The 16,957-nt window shown below is 40.8% G+C and overlaps 1 protein-coding gene across 3 annotated transcripts; it reads left to right on the top strand.

The window, feature by feature from the left end:
* The first annotated feature begins 216 nt into the window (after window positions 1–216).
* On the top strand, window positions 217–16,524 carry prodhb (proline dehydrogenase (oxidase) 1b). Of its 3 annotated transcripts, XM_058072002.1 has the most exons (15): window positions 217–661; window positions 4,258–4,472; window positions 5,971–6,005; window positions 6,395–6,520; window positions 6,613–6,677; window positions 6,763–6,879; window positions 6,961–7,031; window positions 7,921–8,002; window positions 8,451–8,543; window positions 9,580–9,726; window positions 9,822–9,997; window positions 10,794–10,892; window positions 10,969–11,057; window positions 12,774–12,991; window positions 14,638–16,524. In XM_058072002.1, the coding sequence occupies exons 1-14, from the start codon at window positions 368–370 to the stop codon at window positions 12,962–12,964; spliced, it is 1,800 nt and encodes a 599-aa protein (XP_057927985.1). In that variant the 5' UTR covers window positions 217–367; the 3' UTR covers window positions 12,965–12,991; window positions 14,638–16,524. The 3 variants fall into 3 exon arrangements, with proteins under 3 accessions (XP_057927985.1, XP_057927984.1, XP_057927986.1); XM_058072001.1 differs by lacking the exon at window positions 14,638–16,524 and having other exon boundaries at window positions 12,774–14,618; XM_058072003.1 differs by lacking the exon at window positions 14,638–16,524 and having other exon boundaries at window positions 219–661; window positions 6,413–6,520; window positions 12,774–14,618.
* The last annotated feature ends 433 nt before the right edge of the window (window positions 16,525–16,957 follow it).

Raw genomic sequence — 16,957 nt, 5'->3', positions numbered from 1 at the left:
TGAGGTAATGAGGTGATTTACAATACAGCCAAGCTAATATACAACAGAAAAAACAGAGGACAGAATCATATATATTATAAGAAAATTGGATTTGAATAAAAGTAGTAAACTTATTTAAATTTAAAATTTTCAGAGCTACTATAAGAAAGACAACTATTCACAAGTCTCAGTTGGCGAATTTACAAAAGACAAGTCTTCCAGATAAACATCACCTCCACTGACTGACCAAGAATCGGAAGTGTCGATATTTTGATTTGAGAGTTACCCTGGTATCATCAGTATCGACATTTCAGTATCGATCCGCACATCACTAGACTGTACACGCTATAACTTGCGTCCTGCTCCATACACTCAGCAGACACGCTTCATGTTACCGGCAGCAGCCCTCACACGGGCCCGGGCCCAAGTGCCTATCAGGCGGATATTCTCGAGCCTACGACCGCGGCCAGCAGCAGCTAACCAAGTCCACACGCAGGTTGACTTAGGCGGTGATGACGCAGCAACACGGTCCGGTGGTTCGGGACAGGCCAGTGAGGGAACCTTCGTGGACTTTGACCATCCCAGAGAGGCTTATAGGAGTAAGGATTCATTGGAGATACTCAGGAGTTTGGTGGTTCTGAAGATGTGCTCCTACGACTTCCTGGTTGATAAGAACCAAGAGGTAAATAGTTTTTAAATGACACATTCATTTCCCCTTCCTAGCACGTTTCCCCAGTAGTACAATAATAGTTTTCACTAGTTTAACTTAATACGTTTTTGCTAGCTATTCCTGCTCCTAAAGCAGGAAGTTGCATTAGGAATGAAGTGTACACTGACTGTCCACTACACTTACACAACATCCACCATAGCGTGCATGCATACTGATATCAGGATACCAATATTAGGATTTCCTTATTAGTTACACGGGAAGGGCAGAACGTTAGAAACAACTCTCAGTATAATATAATGCAGCTTTACACAGTAATAAACACATTGTTAAATGTCAGCTTTTAAACACAGCTTGTATATTAGATGCTGTATGCTTAAGCAAAACAACTGCATGTTGCGTGTGACTGCGAGGTAATAGCTACCACCTTTCTCAAATTACATCTTGTTTTTCCAGTCATGACAGCCACCCTGTTTGTGCAGACCACGTTGCATTCATTCAGTGACCCTCAACACAGTTAGACAGGCTAACTGACACATACCACTAGTGGTATGGGAGCAAATTGCAGTAGCGGTTGCACGATGTGCGAGTGGTTAGCGTAATGGCCACACAGTCAGGATATCAAGAAAACCTGGGTTCAACTCGCCTCTTGGGCATCTCTGTGTGGAGTTTGGAGTTTATGTGTGGGTTTTCCTCCCACATTCCAAAAACATGCATGATAACCAGTGCAGCGTGTACCCCGCCTCTCGCCCAAAAACAGCTGGGATAGGCTCCAGCATACCCGATACCCTTGTGAGGATAAGCTGCATAGAAAATGAATGAATGTATGTATCAATATCGGTCAATTTCACTCATGAGAAGGTTGCTGCCTAACTGGGATTAAAGGAAAACTGTACTTTTTTGGGAATTCATCCAAAATACTTATGTGCAAACATGAACCCATGTCTTTATCCTTTCTATGTGTTAGAAGAAATAGAAATTGAAAAAGAGAAAAAACTGTCCATATGTTTGGGCCTTTGTCTGTTTACAGGATTTTTTCATGCCCTGATTATCTTTGAACAATTTGAACACATTTCCTCTCAGTAATTGTTGTAAATATATACATTCTCCTTTAGCAGATGCTAAGGCAATGTATACAGTTTCACAGGTATAGAGAGTGCAACTGAGCACTTCCTTCACATTTTAGGCTTAAACAATAACCTGATGATAACCTTCTGTCCGATGGTCAGTCTGCATCACGGCACACTCTCAATCCCAGTTTACTTTCAATTTCTGTTCAAATTGAAACCTGGTTCTGTCGTATCTTTCAGATACCTGAATGTGTTTTACAGCGCTCTTCAGTCGGCTCATTAAAATGCTGAGCGAGTTTACTGACCGCAAAAGTTAGGTCCGGTCTAGTGCACGTGGACAGATATATTACTAAGCTTCCATTCCATTTTAAATCTTTGTAGTATTTTGTACACATATCTTATCTGTGACCTAACAAGTCAACCTTCCATATTATCAAAATCTGTTTCCGGAAAATGTTTAGATCGTCCCAATTTCTTTATCTTTTCTTTTCAGTTGACCGTCACTGTTATCTGGTGAGAGTGTCTCTTCGTAGTCAGTTACTGTTTTTTGACTGTAGCCTTTTCCCACAAATTGAGTTTTATATTTTTGTGCTCCTTCAGTGTTTGTCTTTGATGGCATACACCCTCTTACCCCCTACTGCTTGTTTGCCCGGTGGTAGACTGCATCTCCTCATCCATGGCGTCTTTGTAGGCATGTCACACACGGCTCTGTAACAGCAATCTATACATGTTTGAAGTTTGTCCATCTTTTCTTTTGTTCCAAGGACCTGTGGGTAAGTTGATTTCTTTCTGGACCTTTGTGGGTTCTGTTTCATACTCTCACAGCTGAGCGACTAGCTGAGCGAATTCAGTTTGTTTTAGATTATACCCCACTTTTTTATCTTGACTTGATTCTGTTTCTATTTTTCTTTCTGCTTTCTACCACTAATTATTGGCAGGTACTACTGCTTTAATGTATGGTTTCGATGTTTGAGTCTATTTTTCATTTGGTTTCAAACCTTTGAACAGATGCACCTGACTTGACTTGGATTTAAGGAATTACACAAACATGGTACCCTGAGTAGTCATCTGTTAAGGACTAAGTGTTCTGTATCTGTGACCTTCTAGTTTGCATGGCATTCTTTAGATCAGTATGCACTAAGTGTCGGACTCTTTGTTTCTACTTTGTGTGAGTTTACCTTGTGTGCACTAGTAGGGTTATCATGGTATCATCTTGGTTAAACCTCACTACCTGATACCCGAAGAAATGTGCAGCACTGTGAATTGACAGCCTGTTTCTTTTATCTGGTGACCAACAGCTGTGATGAGCTCCCATGCTGAGCCAATTAGGAGTCTCGCATGGTTTTGTCCGTCGAATTTGGAGGGAATTCTGGTGTATCAAAGTAGTTCAGACGAGCTGATCAAGTACTCTTGTTAGTATTGAGGATAAACTTACATAAATGTATGTGTAAATTACTGTAAACGTACCTGATATGTTTACTCTGGGGCAAACAAGTTCCCATGCCGCTGTTTTTTTTTTAATTATCTCTAATTTATTTAATTTACTTTTTCCCCTCCATCTTTACCTGTGAGAGAGACAACTCATCCTCGTGCTCATCCAATCACCAGTCAGAACTCAGCCAAGATGCATTCATGGTCTCACACAAAGTTGGATTTTTTAAACTCATTACAAAGACGTGCATTTTCACCATTCGGTTGTTAAAAAATATTAGAGCATTGCAAAGGGAGCCACGACAAAGAGGCTGAACATCCACATGCGGCTCTGGAGCCGTGGGTTGCTGACCCTGGTCCAGGCTAAGTCAAAATAGCTAAGACAACAATAAGTTGACAATAATGGAAGGTTACCACATTTTCTCATCTCTCATCAAAGATGGATGTGTGTTAACTTCTTTTTACACCCATTTGACACTTATTGATCTTAGAAGTAGAAAAATTCCCTGACCCGTTATACGGTGTTATGATATCGACCGCTCAACTCTGGAACATACCAACGTTAGACTTTGGAGGTTCCACCACACTTCTTATCCTGTCATATTAGCAGGCCTCATCATTTTGCATTCATGAGATTTGTATGAAATATTATATTGCTTCAAAAAAGCTCCCCTTTTAGCTGTCTTTGCCTCTCACTTTACAGGATCACTTTACAGGTTCCCCTGCTTTATGTGTCCCTGTTTTAGAGGAGTTTCTACCTTGAGACTGCTAATAAGGGGGCGCATTGCTGCTTTAACGTTTTCACCTGACAGTCTTGTCAGGCAAGCCACTTTCTTTCAAAACATGCCGAGACACAACCTGTGGCTCCGGGGACATAATGACTGACATTCCAGCGGAGGAGTGGCTTACATCATCAAAAGTGTTGTCAAATAGCTCTGACGAAGCGGCGCAGGCACCAGGATATAAAGTGTGATTCTTAGCAATAAAATGCCTGCTATGCATGGTATTCAAAGTTGAAGTGGTTCTTTCCAATGTACCACCAGATTGAATGTATTTAAATGACTCATTAAAGTGATTAAGTTATGTCATCCTGTCTGTCACTCTGCTCAGGTAATGGATTTTGGGAAGAAGGTGCTGGGTCAGAAAGCCTTTGATCAGCTGATGAAAATGACATTTTACGGCCAGTTCGTAGCCGGCGAGGACCACAAAGCCATCAGGCCACTGATCCAGAAGAACCTTGCTTTTGGTGTGGGGTCTGTGCTGGACTACAGTGTGGAGGAGGACATCAGCATCAGCCAGGGAGAGGCTCAGCAGAAAACAATGCGGTAATATTACACTATTATTACGTATTAGGAGGATATTACTCATCGACTGTCATCAACTTGGAAATTAACAGTGGTGCAATTTGACCAAAAACTTTTAAAACAATTGAAATTTGTACTATAAACACACAACAAACAAAATTAACGTTGGATCAACTCATTATTTTTGCGTTGAAGTAACAAAATACAACTGTGTGAAACATGTTGACATAAAAATATTAATTATTAATATATTATATAAGTGAAATGAGTGTTTCTTGATTATTCTACATACAGTACATAAAGAAAGGGAGAGGAGGCACAGCCAAGGTTTGAATGAAAATGCATGTAATGAGATCACGTATTCCGCCGATTAAGGCTTCGGAAAAAAGCACCAAAATGTAATGCATATTAACCAAGCTACAATTATTATTAACGTTGATGTTATTACACCAATCAAACTACGTTAATGGTGTAGTGACACCTTAACCCACCACACCATCTAGCTCCAAGCCGGCTAGCCACTCGCATCACAATACCTCAGGCCGCTAATGACAGGTTAAGCCACATATTGGAGCTGCTGCTGTGTGTTTATTTTTGAGTTTGGAAACGTTAATGCTAGGTGTAGGCGTTTGTTTCTGTGTTGCTATGTGAAATCATTGCACCCAGGAAGGAAGTTCCCGTAATGCTTAAAAGAACCACAATACTATACATATTACATGCTATTATTAATGTACCAGTTACTACATGGTCACAGCATGTATACATGGCACAGGTGTGCCCCTTTATTGTCCCTAATTGCAGTCTTATAGGAGTATTGTGTCCTAATTGTGAATCACAATCAGGAAATAAAGTCCTTTTCTGATTGGCTACTGAGGAGAATTTGTCACTTGTCTGGAATTCTGTCACATGAGGAGCACGTAGCTGGCGTGACCTCATGTACAAGCATGTGAGCGCTCACATCCAGACAGCAACAACAAGGACACTCCATTTGGAGCTCTACAAAGTCATGCAATGTGCTTTGAACTCAGTGAATATATTTGCTGCTAATTACGTTGACAGAACAAGACAAATGGACTTGTCAGATTGATAGCCCTGAGCCCTAAAAAAACATGACCTTTTATATTTCACACATCTGTAGTAAAATAAAGGTCAGACGTGAATAAAACAAAGCCTGCTATGAGTCTGTACAAGTGCTTAAATGACGGTGACGCAGGCTGACAGCTGACTTAAAGTTCAAACGTGCCAGACTTAACATCATCACATCAAACAGCCCTGTGAATCTTGCAGCTGTTGACACATTAATAATAAGACACTAGCATGGAAATGGGAGTCCAGAACATTCAGAGACCATATACTCCCATCCCATTGAAAACAAAATATTTTGAAAAATAACAGTTCATTGATTCATTTATCATTCATTTTCAAACAAATGTCTAAAAAATCTACCCCTAAATGGCTTTTTTTAAATGGATGTTTTTAAAAAGTAATAATTAAATTGATTCTTGTTTCTTTAATTCAGCTCAAGTGCATCTGGTCAACAGAGAGGGGGAAAAGGTTTGTTGCATTGCTTGATTTTTGTATACACAATACCAATAGGAGGATCTATTCCTAATCGTATGAGGTTTTATTTTTAAATGTATCCAATTTTTTTTTAAATCTTTTTTTCAGATTGGATTAAAGTAAATAAGCACATATGGAGACATATGCATTTCACTGGACAGCAACAATAAACATATGATTCAACATTGTGTTTGAAATAGTTTCTGTGTTCTTAAAAATGTCCGATTGTGGGTAAAAAAAAATCCTGCTTCCTCAATGTATCACACACAGCATTCACAGTAATAATACTGCCTTGACCAAAACTGATTGCTATGAAATGTTTTTGTGTTGTTCTTCAAGTGTATCTCACCAAACTGCGATTTAAGATAATAAAACGCATGCAGTTTTGTTGTCATCATCAGGTAACGACTGCAATGAGGAATTCGGTGGATCCAATACGTATTTCTATGCAGATGAGAGCAAATGCGACCAACATATGGAAACGTTCATTAAATGTATCCAAGCATCTGGTAAGCAGGCACTGACCCATGTGATCGTGAAGCATATGTACTCATAGTCACCTCTTTTGATTCTTAATAAAATTAGCCCTGTCAACCTTTAGGTGGCAGTTCAATAGACGGCTTCTCCGCCATCAAAATGACCGCTCTGGGACGACCACAGTTGCTGGTGAGATGCTTCAGTTTGATGAGTTCAAATGTCGTCACCGCTCTTGTTGTAGCATTGTGCTGAACAGAGATATTTGCTCTTTAAGCTCCAGTACTCTGAGATCTTGGTGAAATGGCGACGTTTTTTTAGCTTCCTGGCATCCAAGCAAGGTCAAGATGGTGTTGACATCTTGGAGCAGAAGCTAGACCTGAGACAGTTGCAGGTGGTCTCTTTGTTCTGATACTGAACTTGTTAATAGTAAATAACTTGTTGATAGTGTTTGCAATGCAATGTGTCTGATTAGGAATTTTTAAACCGACTGGGTGAAAAAGACTATTACAGTGTGTTTGCTGAAAGGAGAAAGGAACCTTCAGGGTGAGTAAAAACATCTCTTTTATCAACTTTTGCACATTAATATGCGCTGTATGAAATTGTAAGCCAGTGTGTTCTTATATTTCTATTCCTTAAGTTAAATATGCATTTGAAAGTCAGAATTGATTTGTGGTAATTTAACTGTTGAGACATATTGTTCTATAAATGCTGTAATTACAGCTGGTGTGTTAATTCACCCAAACCACAAAGAGGACAGGACATTAATTGGAAGCCAAATAGGAGAGAAGCTGTTATCGCCGAAATGTGAAAACTCATTTTATATAACAACTTAATTTTTTTAACTTTAATAAAGAGCAACAACAGAACCAATGTTGAAATAGTAGTTTGAAGCAAAATGTTCAGTCAGCATGAATATCCCAGATGAGTTCATTGCACGCAAGACACACAGCTAGGAGACCAGGGTTCGATTCCCCGCTCGGGCATCTCTTTGTGGAGTTCTCCCCGTGCATGCGTGGGTTTTCTCCGGGTACTCCGGTTTCCTCCCACATTCCAAAAACATGCTAGGTTAATTGGCGACTCCAAATTGTCCATAGGTATGAATGTGAGTGTGAATGGTTGTTTGTCTATATGTGCCCTGTGATTGGCTGGCCACCAGTCCTCTGTACCTCTCGCCTGAAGACAGCTGGGGTTGGCTCCAGCATGCCCACGGTATAGAAAATGGATGGATTTCATTACAAACAACAGTGTGGCAAGTTTAGTTTAACATCAACAGTAGAGCAATGCTTTAAAGGACATGCAGAGGTAGATGAAGCTACTGGACGCTGACCAATCACGATATGTCAAATGCAGCCACAACTGCAATTGCAACCACAATAATATGTTTTAATATGTTTTATGTGCTGGTCTTATATCCAATGTTTTGTTTTTATAGAACTATTGACCTCATCGACTGGAACAGCCTCTTAGATGATAGAACAAACCTTTCAGAAATCCTTGTTGTCCCAAATGTTAAGGTCAGTCATGCTGATAAAGCCGGGGGCCAAAGTTTAATCAAAAATGAATAAATTGTGAGCAGCTTACTTGTTGTTATTCTTTCTTTACTTCTGAAAGCCATGGACATTATCAGAATACTGACTCAAAATCTAATTTCTGTATACGCCCCTTTATCATCACCACAACCGCTACTCACCATGCCCTTCCAATTACAATGGGCGCCTATCAGGGCATGCTAAACAAGCCCAAACACAATAATAGCCAATCAATGTCCACTTCAGGGTGTGAGTGACCATTGTTTTCCACTCCCAACCACTCAATCACAAGAAGCCCAATTTATTTATTATTTATTTTGACACCCGTAAACTTATCCGTTTACCCGTAAACGTAAACTTGTTTTGAGAGAAAATGCAAAGACAGGTCATGGCTGTATCCATTTACTCATGGTGTCTTTGGCTGTGTGCTCAGCTTGGTGAGCTGGAGCCTCTGCTGAAAGATTTCAGTGCAGAGGAGGAGGGACAAATGAAGAGGATATTGCAGCGTATGGACGTTTTAGCAAAGGTAATCTTCCGCCGCCTGATCACAAGGTACAGATCTGATCAAAATCTTAAAGGGGAAGTGCTCTTTTATGGGGAATTTTGCCCATCATTCACAATCCTTGTGAATGAACATGAACACATATTTATTGCCCTTATCGGTGCCTTCTACCATGACAAATGAGTTAATGTATGGGAAATACCAATTATGATGCTAAAGCCTTCACAAAAAACATCCAAAAAACGGCAACAGTATGCCATTTACATAACTGAATTGTATATTAACCACACTACAGCGATAGTATTATTGTAGCAGCTAAATTTAAAAAATGTGTAGTTCCTCTTTAAGACCAATTGAAAAATTGCTAGAATATGCATTTGCACATTTGGACCTTAATGCGGTTGTAAGTATAGCTACAATATGCTTATGCTAGGTTGTTTTTCACCTGATCAAAAGTTTAAGACCACAGGCCGTATCTATAACAGGCCAAAATCTGCTAAAAATTCTCATTTCCTGTCAGGCATTCCCATGGTCATTCCCTCCTAATGGCTAAAGCTAAGAAGCTTTGTCTTCTTGAGCGTGGTTGGCTCGGCTAGCTGCATAAGCAAGGCGTTTTGCAGCGTGACATTGCTGCTGAGGTCGGATGCAGTAAGACAGTCATTCAACATTTTTTGAACATTACGGAACAAAAAAGTCAATTGGTAGACCCCAAAAAATGACACCTGCGTTGAGCCAGAGGATCTGATTGGCTGTCCATCAAGACACAGGGCGGCCCTCGACCCAAATTAAGGCTCTCACTGGTGCCGACTGCAATTCACTGTTCACAAGGCTCGCAGTTCATTAAGACCACTTGGGAATGTATGGCAAGAGAAGTTTATAAAAATGGCCATCAGTTCCAGACACTCCCGCTTCTTTCTTTTTCATATTGTAGCTCTACTTAAAACCTCATTAAGATCCAAATGTGCAAAAAGTAAATTCTAGCTGTTTTTCAACTGATCTTAAGATTTTGATCAGGTCTGCATGTTATCCATAGTAACAAGTGGGGATTTTTTTATGCCAGCATGCCTTAGAGAATGGCGTTCGCTTAATGGTGGATGCAGAGCAGACCTACATGCAGCCGGCCATCAGCAGACTGACTCTCGAGATGCAGAGAATTTATAATAAAGACAAGCCGGTCATCTTCAATACATACCAATGCTACCTAAAGGTCAGACATCAATTTTGTCAACATCTCAATAACTCTCAAGAAGGTAATTTTGTTCCTTCTTTATTTGGTCATTCATTTCTACTGTTTGTGTGCAGGAGGCTTATGATAACGTAACTTTAGATGTTGAAGTATCTCGGCGTGAGGGCTGGCACTTTGCTGCCAAATTGGTACGGGGTGCCTACATGCATCAGGAGCGGCAAAGGGCCTTAGAGTTTGGTTACGAGGACCCCATTAACCCTGACTATGCGTCTACCAACACAATGTACCACAGGTAAGAAACAATATGTTTGAAACGTTAGTCTGAAAAATGTATCTTCGGAACACCTGTATCTTCCAACCACAACGCATGCTGGGCAGCTTGTGGTAGTCTTTCTCCCAGCTGTGTATTAAAATATATTGAGTAGGTCATTTTATAAGTAAACAAGTAGGAGTTAACATGCCCTTCACAGTCAGTGTTGTATTGTTTGTAGTTCATATTGTTGCTGCAGCTGTACTAGCTAGCTGTACTTAGTTGTTGCTTCATGTGATGTGTTAACTTGCTGTGGATGTTTTTTATTTTTATTTTTTAGTTTCGTAAGCTCGTATGTCATTCTGCTTGACACCACATAAACTGTATACATAGACGGCCCCTCCGCCATTTTTTTTAACCCAACGTTGCCCATTCTCATCACCTTCCCTTAGGAAGGTGCAAAGTGATGTTTCCTTGAAATTGTCAGTGATCAAAATACTAAAACACTGGCAGTGGTGGGAATCGCTAACTTAACTTCTTGCAGCATTTTGACACTTTATTGTGTAATTGTCCAGCCAAAATAACAGTACATGTTGAGGACTCACACAAATCACACTTATCAGTCAGATTGATGTCATTTTTGTACTGCTCACAGCCACATGGGGGCGCATATGCATTGCATCTGAGAATTGCTATGATACATCATGATGTAATAACCATGGTTATAGGCTACAATTATTTTATTTCAACATGGTGACACAATTTCTGAGGATTCCAATTATATGCATTTAAAAATTTGAATCACAAGCTTTATAAAACTGGGTGTGTTTATATCCAGATGTTTAGATTCCGTGCTGGATGAGATTGCGCTTCACCGCAATGCCAATGTTATGGTTGCAACGCATAATGAGAACACAGTGAAACACACATTGATGAGGTATGTTTTCACTTCTTTTCATGCTTGGGTGAACCTGTTGTATATAATTGCTTATGTTTTTAAATCTCACCATCAGAATGAACGAGCTGGCTCTACTGCCCAGAGAGAACAAAATTTTCTTTGGCCAACTACTGGGCATGTGTGACCAGATCAGCTTCCCACTGGGTGAGAGATGACATGTGACAGATGGTGTCACATGTAAAGCTCATAATGACCTACCAATACTTTCATGCCATACTTTAGGTTGTTGTCCTAACTTTTTCCACAAAGGGCCACGTACTGAAAGATGAAATGATGCAAGGACCATTTTGATATTTTGTAAACCAACATATGTACATATGATATGACGTATATTTTGGGAGAAAAAAAACTGCATCTCAGCTTTGTGATATAGGTCAAAATCCCATTCATTCATTCACTTCTATCCTCACAAGGGTCGTGGGGGGTGCTGGAGCCTATCCCAGCTGTCTTCAGGCGACAGGCGGGGTACACCCTGGACTGGTCACCAGCCAATCACAGGGCACATATAGACAAACAACCATTCACACTCACATTCATACCTATGGACAATTTGGAGTCACCAATTAACCTAGCAAGTTTTTGGAATGTGGGAGGAAACCGGAGTACCTGGAGAAAACCCACGGATGCACGGGGAGAACATGCAAACTCCACAAAGATTGCAGAGGGTGGGATAGAACTCCGGTCTCCTAGCTGTGAGGTCTGCGCGCTAGCCACTCGATCGCCGTGCAGCCCAACCTAAAAATCCCATGATTATTATAATTATCATTAAGTTCGGCCTTTTCCCGAAATTGTACCAAAATTTACAACAGAATTTTTTTTTTTTCATAATATTATGACACGGTGTGCGAGTGGTCAGCAGGCAGGCCTCACAGCTAGGAGACCCAAGTTCAATTCCACTCTTGGCCATCTCTGTGCGAAGTTTGCATGTTCTCCCCATACATGCGTGAGTTTTCTTCGGTTTCCTCCCACATTCCAGAAACATGCTAGGTTAATTGGCGACTCCAAATTGTCCATAGGTATGAATGTGAGTGTGAATGGTTGTTTGTCTATATGTGCCCTGTGATTGGCTGGCGACCAGCCTCTCGCCCGAAGATAGCTGGGATAGGCTCCAGCACGCCTGCGACACTCGTGAGGACAAGCAGTAGAAAATGAATGAATGTATGAATATTATGACTAGGAAAAAAAATATGTTATTCTTGTAAAACAGTTTTTACACAAAATGCCTCCCGGGGCTGCACTTTGGACACCCCTCTGATTTAAGTCCACACTGCGCCTTAATGCTATCGGCTAGCTGAGCATTCATCCCTGAGTTGACTTTATATGCAGACCACACAGGCTGGGCGAGGCAGCCCAATGCGATAACACATGAAACGAGACACCTCGGCATTGACGACTTGTCTCCATGAGCCGCTGCTGTCGGCTCCTGCCCTGCTGTTTGTCAATCACACACACAACCAGCGGCAGCAGGAAGTTATCTGCTCCACTTGAAAGGTTCTTGTATTGATGGAAACAGACATGTTTTCCGGAGGGATCGAGCAACCAGTGTGGACGGTCTTTGAATCTCAGAAGTATAGGTCTGCTGTTCTAGCCAATATAGGAAATTTCTACTATATCAATTATTTCATGACCATTGCTACTTCTAACGTTTCCATAACTGTGTGTGGTGTTTTTTGTCCTCCTCATGTTACAATGCCAGTCCTTCAGAATTTTGACATGAGACTTGCTGGTTTATGTGGCCACAAAGAATGACCAATCATATTTTAATTAATATGGTTATACATTTTGCATTCATGGTTTGTATCTGTCCAGCTATCTACAGTATGTAACAAGATTATTTTTCCATGTTCTATGTAACCCCAGGTCAAGCCGGCTTTCCTGTCTACAAGTACGTCCCTTATGGCCCAGTGAACGAGGTGATGCCCTACCTAACTCGGAGAGCCCAGGAGAACCGAGGCTTTATGAAGGGCGCCCAAAAGGAGAGGGAGCTGTTGTGGAAGGAGCTGAAACGTAGAATCGCCTCCCGAGAGCTTCTCTATAGGCCGCTATATTGAAAGCACAGAGGAGCAGATAATGTCAAGGTTTTTTTTCCCCCTCATCTTCTTTGCCGTCTCCTACCTGTCTTCATGTTTTATCCTTGTGACTGCGTTTCATTCTTTTATGTCTCCCACTGCAATACACAAGAGTCTACCACTTGTCGATGCTCTATCCCGCTATACATCTGTGTCCATTCTTTCTTTTGCCCTTCTTTTGTTTGCAAAGCTCTCACGTCAATCAAGTGGACATCTTTAGTGCTCCAACAGGAATCGTGAAAAAGTGAAGTCCTGTATGGAAAGTTCTTTTTATCCAGCTATTCATCACTCACAAGGACAGCGACGCACACACAACTTAAAGGCTTTGTTTAAATGCTAATGAAAGAATCATCTGCAATTCTTCTTTGTTTTTAAGTAAGGGGCACCATAAACAAGATTACAACAGATGACTCTTCTTCTCAGACAATGTGCTGTTATTTGTACCTTCAGGAAGAAAGAATATATATTTTATATTGAGACTATATAGTGCTCTGTTCAGGAAGGGACATTCACTTTTAATACAAATGCCTGCAAGCCTCTCTTGTCATTTTGTCTTACCACAAGGCAAGACTCACATGTTCACTTTCATAGTCTAATGAGATCCAATAGAAGAACTTTATCTATCAGGGATGTCCAAAAAAAAAAAGGGATGTCCGCATTCGATCTCCAGGATGGGGATCGGCTGTCGAGTTGCTGAATTTTGAATATCGGCTTCTGCCACAAGATAAATCCAAACAAAGAGCCGCGCACCTACATGATAGGTGCTTCGTAGCTACATGGGTAGTTACCCTTCACTGTACCTGGACTACTGTGTTATGCTGCGGTGGGCTTGCAAAGCCACTCATACTACGGACCGACAATAAATTACTACTTTGTTGAAGAGAATAATAATCATATATTCTAAATTACACCACAAATTGATTTATCATATTTTGCACGCCTATTTTTTCCCAATTTTGTTTTTGATTGAATGAAGGACCTGACTTACGGAGGTTGGTTGCAAAAGCCAAAAAATATTGTTGGTAAAATAGTTTAAAAAGTTCAGCAATACTTTGGTTGTATTGTTGTTAATGGGTTTCATAACCATATTCATTCATTCATTCATTCATTTTCTACCGCTTTTTCCTCACGAGGGTCGCGGGGGTGCTGGAGCCTATCCCAGCTGGGGATAGCTTTGGGCGAGAGGCGGGGTACACCCTGGACTGGTGGCCAGCCAATCACAGGGCACATATAGACAAACAACCATTCACACTCACATTCATACCTATGGACAATTTGGAGTCGCCAATTAACCTAGCATGTTTTTGGAATGTGGAAGGAAACCGGAGTACCCGGAGAAAACCCACGCATGCACGGGGAGAACATGCAAACTCCAAACAGAGATGGCCGAGGGTGGAATTGAACCCTGGTCTCCTTGCTGTGAGGTCTGTGCGCTCACCACTAGACCACCGTGCCACCCATAACCATATTCAATTCCACAAATTCATGTTTTTAACAAAAGCGTATTATTATTTTTTTTTAAATAACTTTTTAAAGGATCGAACTGGAAAGCAAAACTCGTGGATCGGTGGATCATTACTAATATCTATATTACATTGTTATTACCGTGGTTGTAGTTTGCGGTGCATAATGAGAGCTGTTTCTTGTCTGTCCAGGGTGTACCCAGCCTCTCACCCATCTACAGCTAGGATAGGCTCTAGCATACTGAGGATAAGCAGCCAAGATGGATGGATTATTACTTGTAAAAATGTCTCATGCAGTTACATTTAAGGGTTTTAAGACCAATAAATGTAAATGAAAAGAACTTATCATGTGAACGGTTATTTTTATTTAATCCGGTGAAATGTTCCAACTTGGAATTGACACACAATCAGCATTTGACGACTGCACAGCTTCAAGATAATGATAGCCTTTGATTTGGCCCATCCGCACTCTGCATAATATAATTTAATTACAGTCAACGCTTCATTCGATGCACATCACAGAAGACCAATGAATTAATCATCGCTCAGAAGAAACTTGTGTAGATGTTTTTTGTTTTTTTTGTAGAGAAGCACCACAGAGCTGCCAGTCCCTCTATATTCTATTTGTTTAATTAAAGATCATGTTCTTTTTGATGCAAGACGTGCCTTTAGGCAATCATTTGCCAATAATTCCTTCTTACAAAGAGCTGCACTTTTTAGTTGTGAAGATAATTTAGTGCAAAAAATGCCACAAGTCAGTAAAGTCAGTCAAAAAACAGCATGGGCTCAACACATTCTCCTTGCATTTAAAGCACACAAGTCAGTCGTGGAAGCAGCCAGAGCTAATTTGCTTTCCATAATGAATGTTGACTTTGTTGTACACGAGAAGTGCAAAAGACTCATTTAGCAGATTTCTCTGGGCCTTATAGCTACACTACTGGTTCTCTGTGGTTGTGTTTATTAAATTGTTTGTTTGCTTGCCCTTGGCATTGTGTTTTCCCTGGGCGCCCAAAGCAGTCTGGTGCCTTTAAAAAAAAAAAAAAAAATCACAAGTACCAACTACATCTGCCGAGCCTAGTGTGAAATGGACTGAACAATTGGAAAGACAGAAGCAAATTTGGATGGATTTCCCACTCCATTGTTCAGATTCCAGCAGCCACACTCAATTGGCAGCCAAACTGGCAGACCCCCTACAAAATACTGTATATTTATTATTAATACTTAGTATTAGTCATACTGACCTCACACTATAAAACACATGCTACAGGAAAATTCTACAAATGAAAAGTGCGACTTCACGGAACAAAAAGAAAGTTAGCCAGACGAAGACCGAAGAGCCTCCATCACATGACGCTTGGCACACACCTAAGTTCCACTTTTAATATCATAATTAGGAATTTCTTATCTCATAATTTCCTCATTTTATGACCATAGTAGGGACACTTACTACTGTTGTAAAATAATGAAAAGACAAGCTTCAATGAAGTCACGCAACACATGAGGCAATCTGTATTTTAAATGTGTTATTGCAAGTAAGCTGTGATGAGCAGCGCACAGGTAGTGTTTACACCACCCTTACACTGTAAGGATAAAAATAAATGAAAAAGTTCCACCTCTCCTCAACACCCCATCATTTTCCGTGCCAATGAGGAGCGCCCATCTATTATAGATCGTTAAGCTACTTTCATCTCCTGTTTTTGAGATGCATGCTGTTTTCCCTTTGAAAGCAGAATAGGCATGGCTCAGCACAAATTAGCCATGATTGGATATAAGAACAACAGTGTGTGTGTATTGTATAGGAAGGTGTTGTAAAATGTGTGGAAAAGAAGCAAGAATTGCTCCAGTCAAAAATCCTCACACCCAATGCGATGAAAACCCACATCAAAACAAGTGCATTTGGATGTTGCATAATGAAGTCTGATGCACTTATTCAACCATTCAGTTAAATGTACAGTCAAGACCAAGGATATTGGCATGCTAAAGATGCCCGTGTTTTTGGCCATGTCTTTATGGACTAAAACCATTCATTCATTTTCCACCGCTTATCCTCACGAGTGTCGCGGGGCGTGCTGGAGCTTATCCCTGCTGTGTTCGGGCGAGAGGCGGGGTACATCTTGGACTGGTCGCCAGCCAATCACAGGGCACATATAGACAAACAACCATTCACACTCACATTCATACCTATGGACAATTTGGAGTCGACAATTAACCTAGCATGTTTTTGGAATGTCGGAAGAAACCGGAGAAAACTGAAGCATGTACGGGGAGAACATGCAAACTCCGCACAGAGATGGCCGAGAATGGAATTGAACTTGGGTCTCCTAGCTGTGAGGCCTGCCTGCTAACCACTTGCACACCGTGCAGGCTAGTCATAATATTATGGGGAAAAAAAATTCTGTGGTAAATTTTGGTATAATTTCGGGAAAAGGCAGAACTTAATGACCTATGGACAATTTGGAGTCACCAATTAACCTAGCATGTTTTTGGAATGTGGGAGGAAACCGAAGAAAAC

This window comes from Doryrhamphus excisus, chromosome 4 (genome assembly GCF_030265055.1).
Source record: "Doryrhamphus excisus isolate RoL2022-K1 chromosome 4, RoL_Dexc_1.0, whole genome shotgun sequence".
In the NCBI taxonomy this organism is placed as follows: domain Eukaryota; kingdom Metazoa; phylum Chordata; class Actinopteri; order Syngnathiformes; family Syngnathidae; genus Doryrhamphus; species Doryrhamphus excisus.
This window is presented reverse-complemented; position numbering and strand designations above follow the sequence as displayed.

What these genes read in the sequence shown, in the direction of transcription:
- prodhb (XM_058072002.1), top strand. Translation starts at nt 368, where the DNA reads ATGTTACCGGCAGCAGCCCTCACACGGGCCCGGGCCCAAGTGCCTATC. An exon ending in CATACCAATGCTACCTAAAG is followed by an intron (nt 9,727 to 9,821) that starts GTCAGACATCAA and finishes GTTTGTGTGCAG; the next exon opens with GAGGCTTATGATAACGTAAC. An exon ending in ACCAACACAATGTACCACAG is followed by an intron (nt 9,998 to 10,793) that starts GTAAGAAACAAT and finishes GTTTATATCCAG; the next exon opens with ATGTTTAGATTCCGTGCTGG.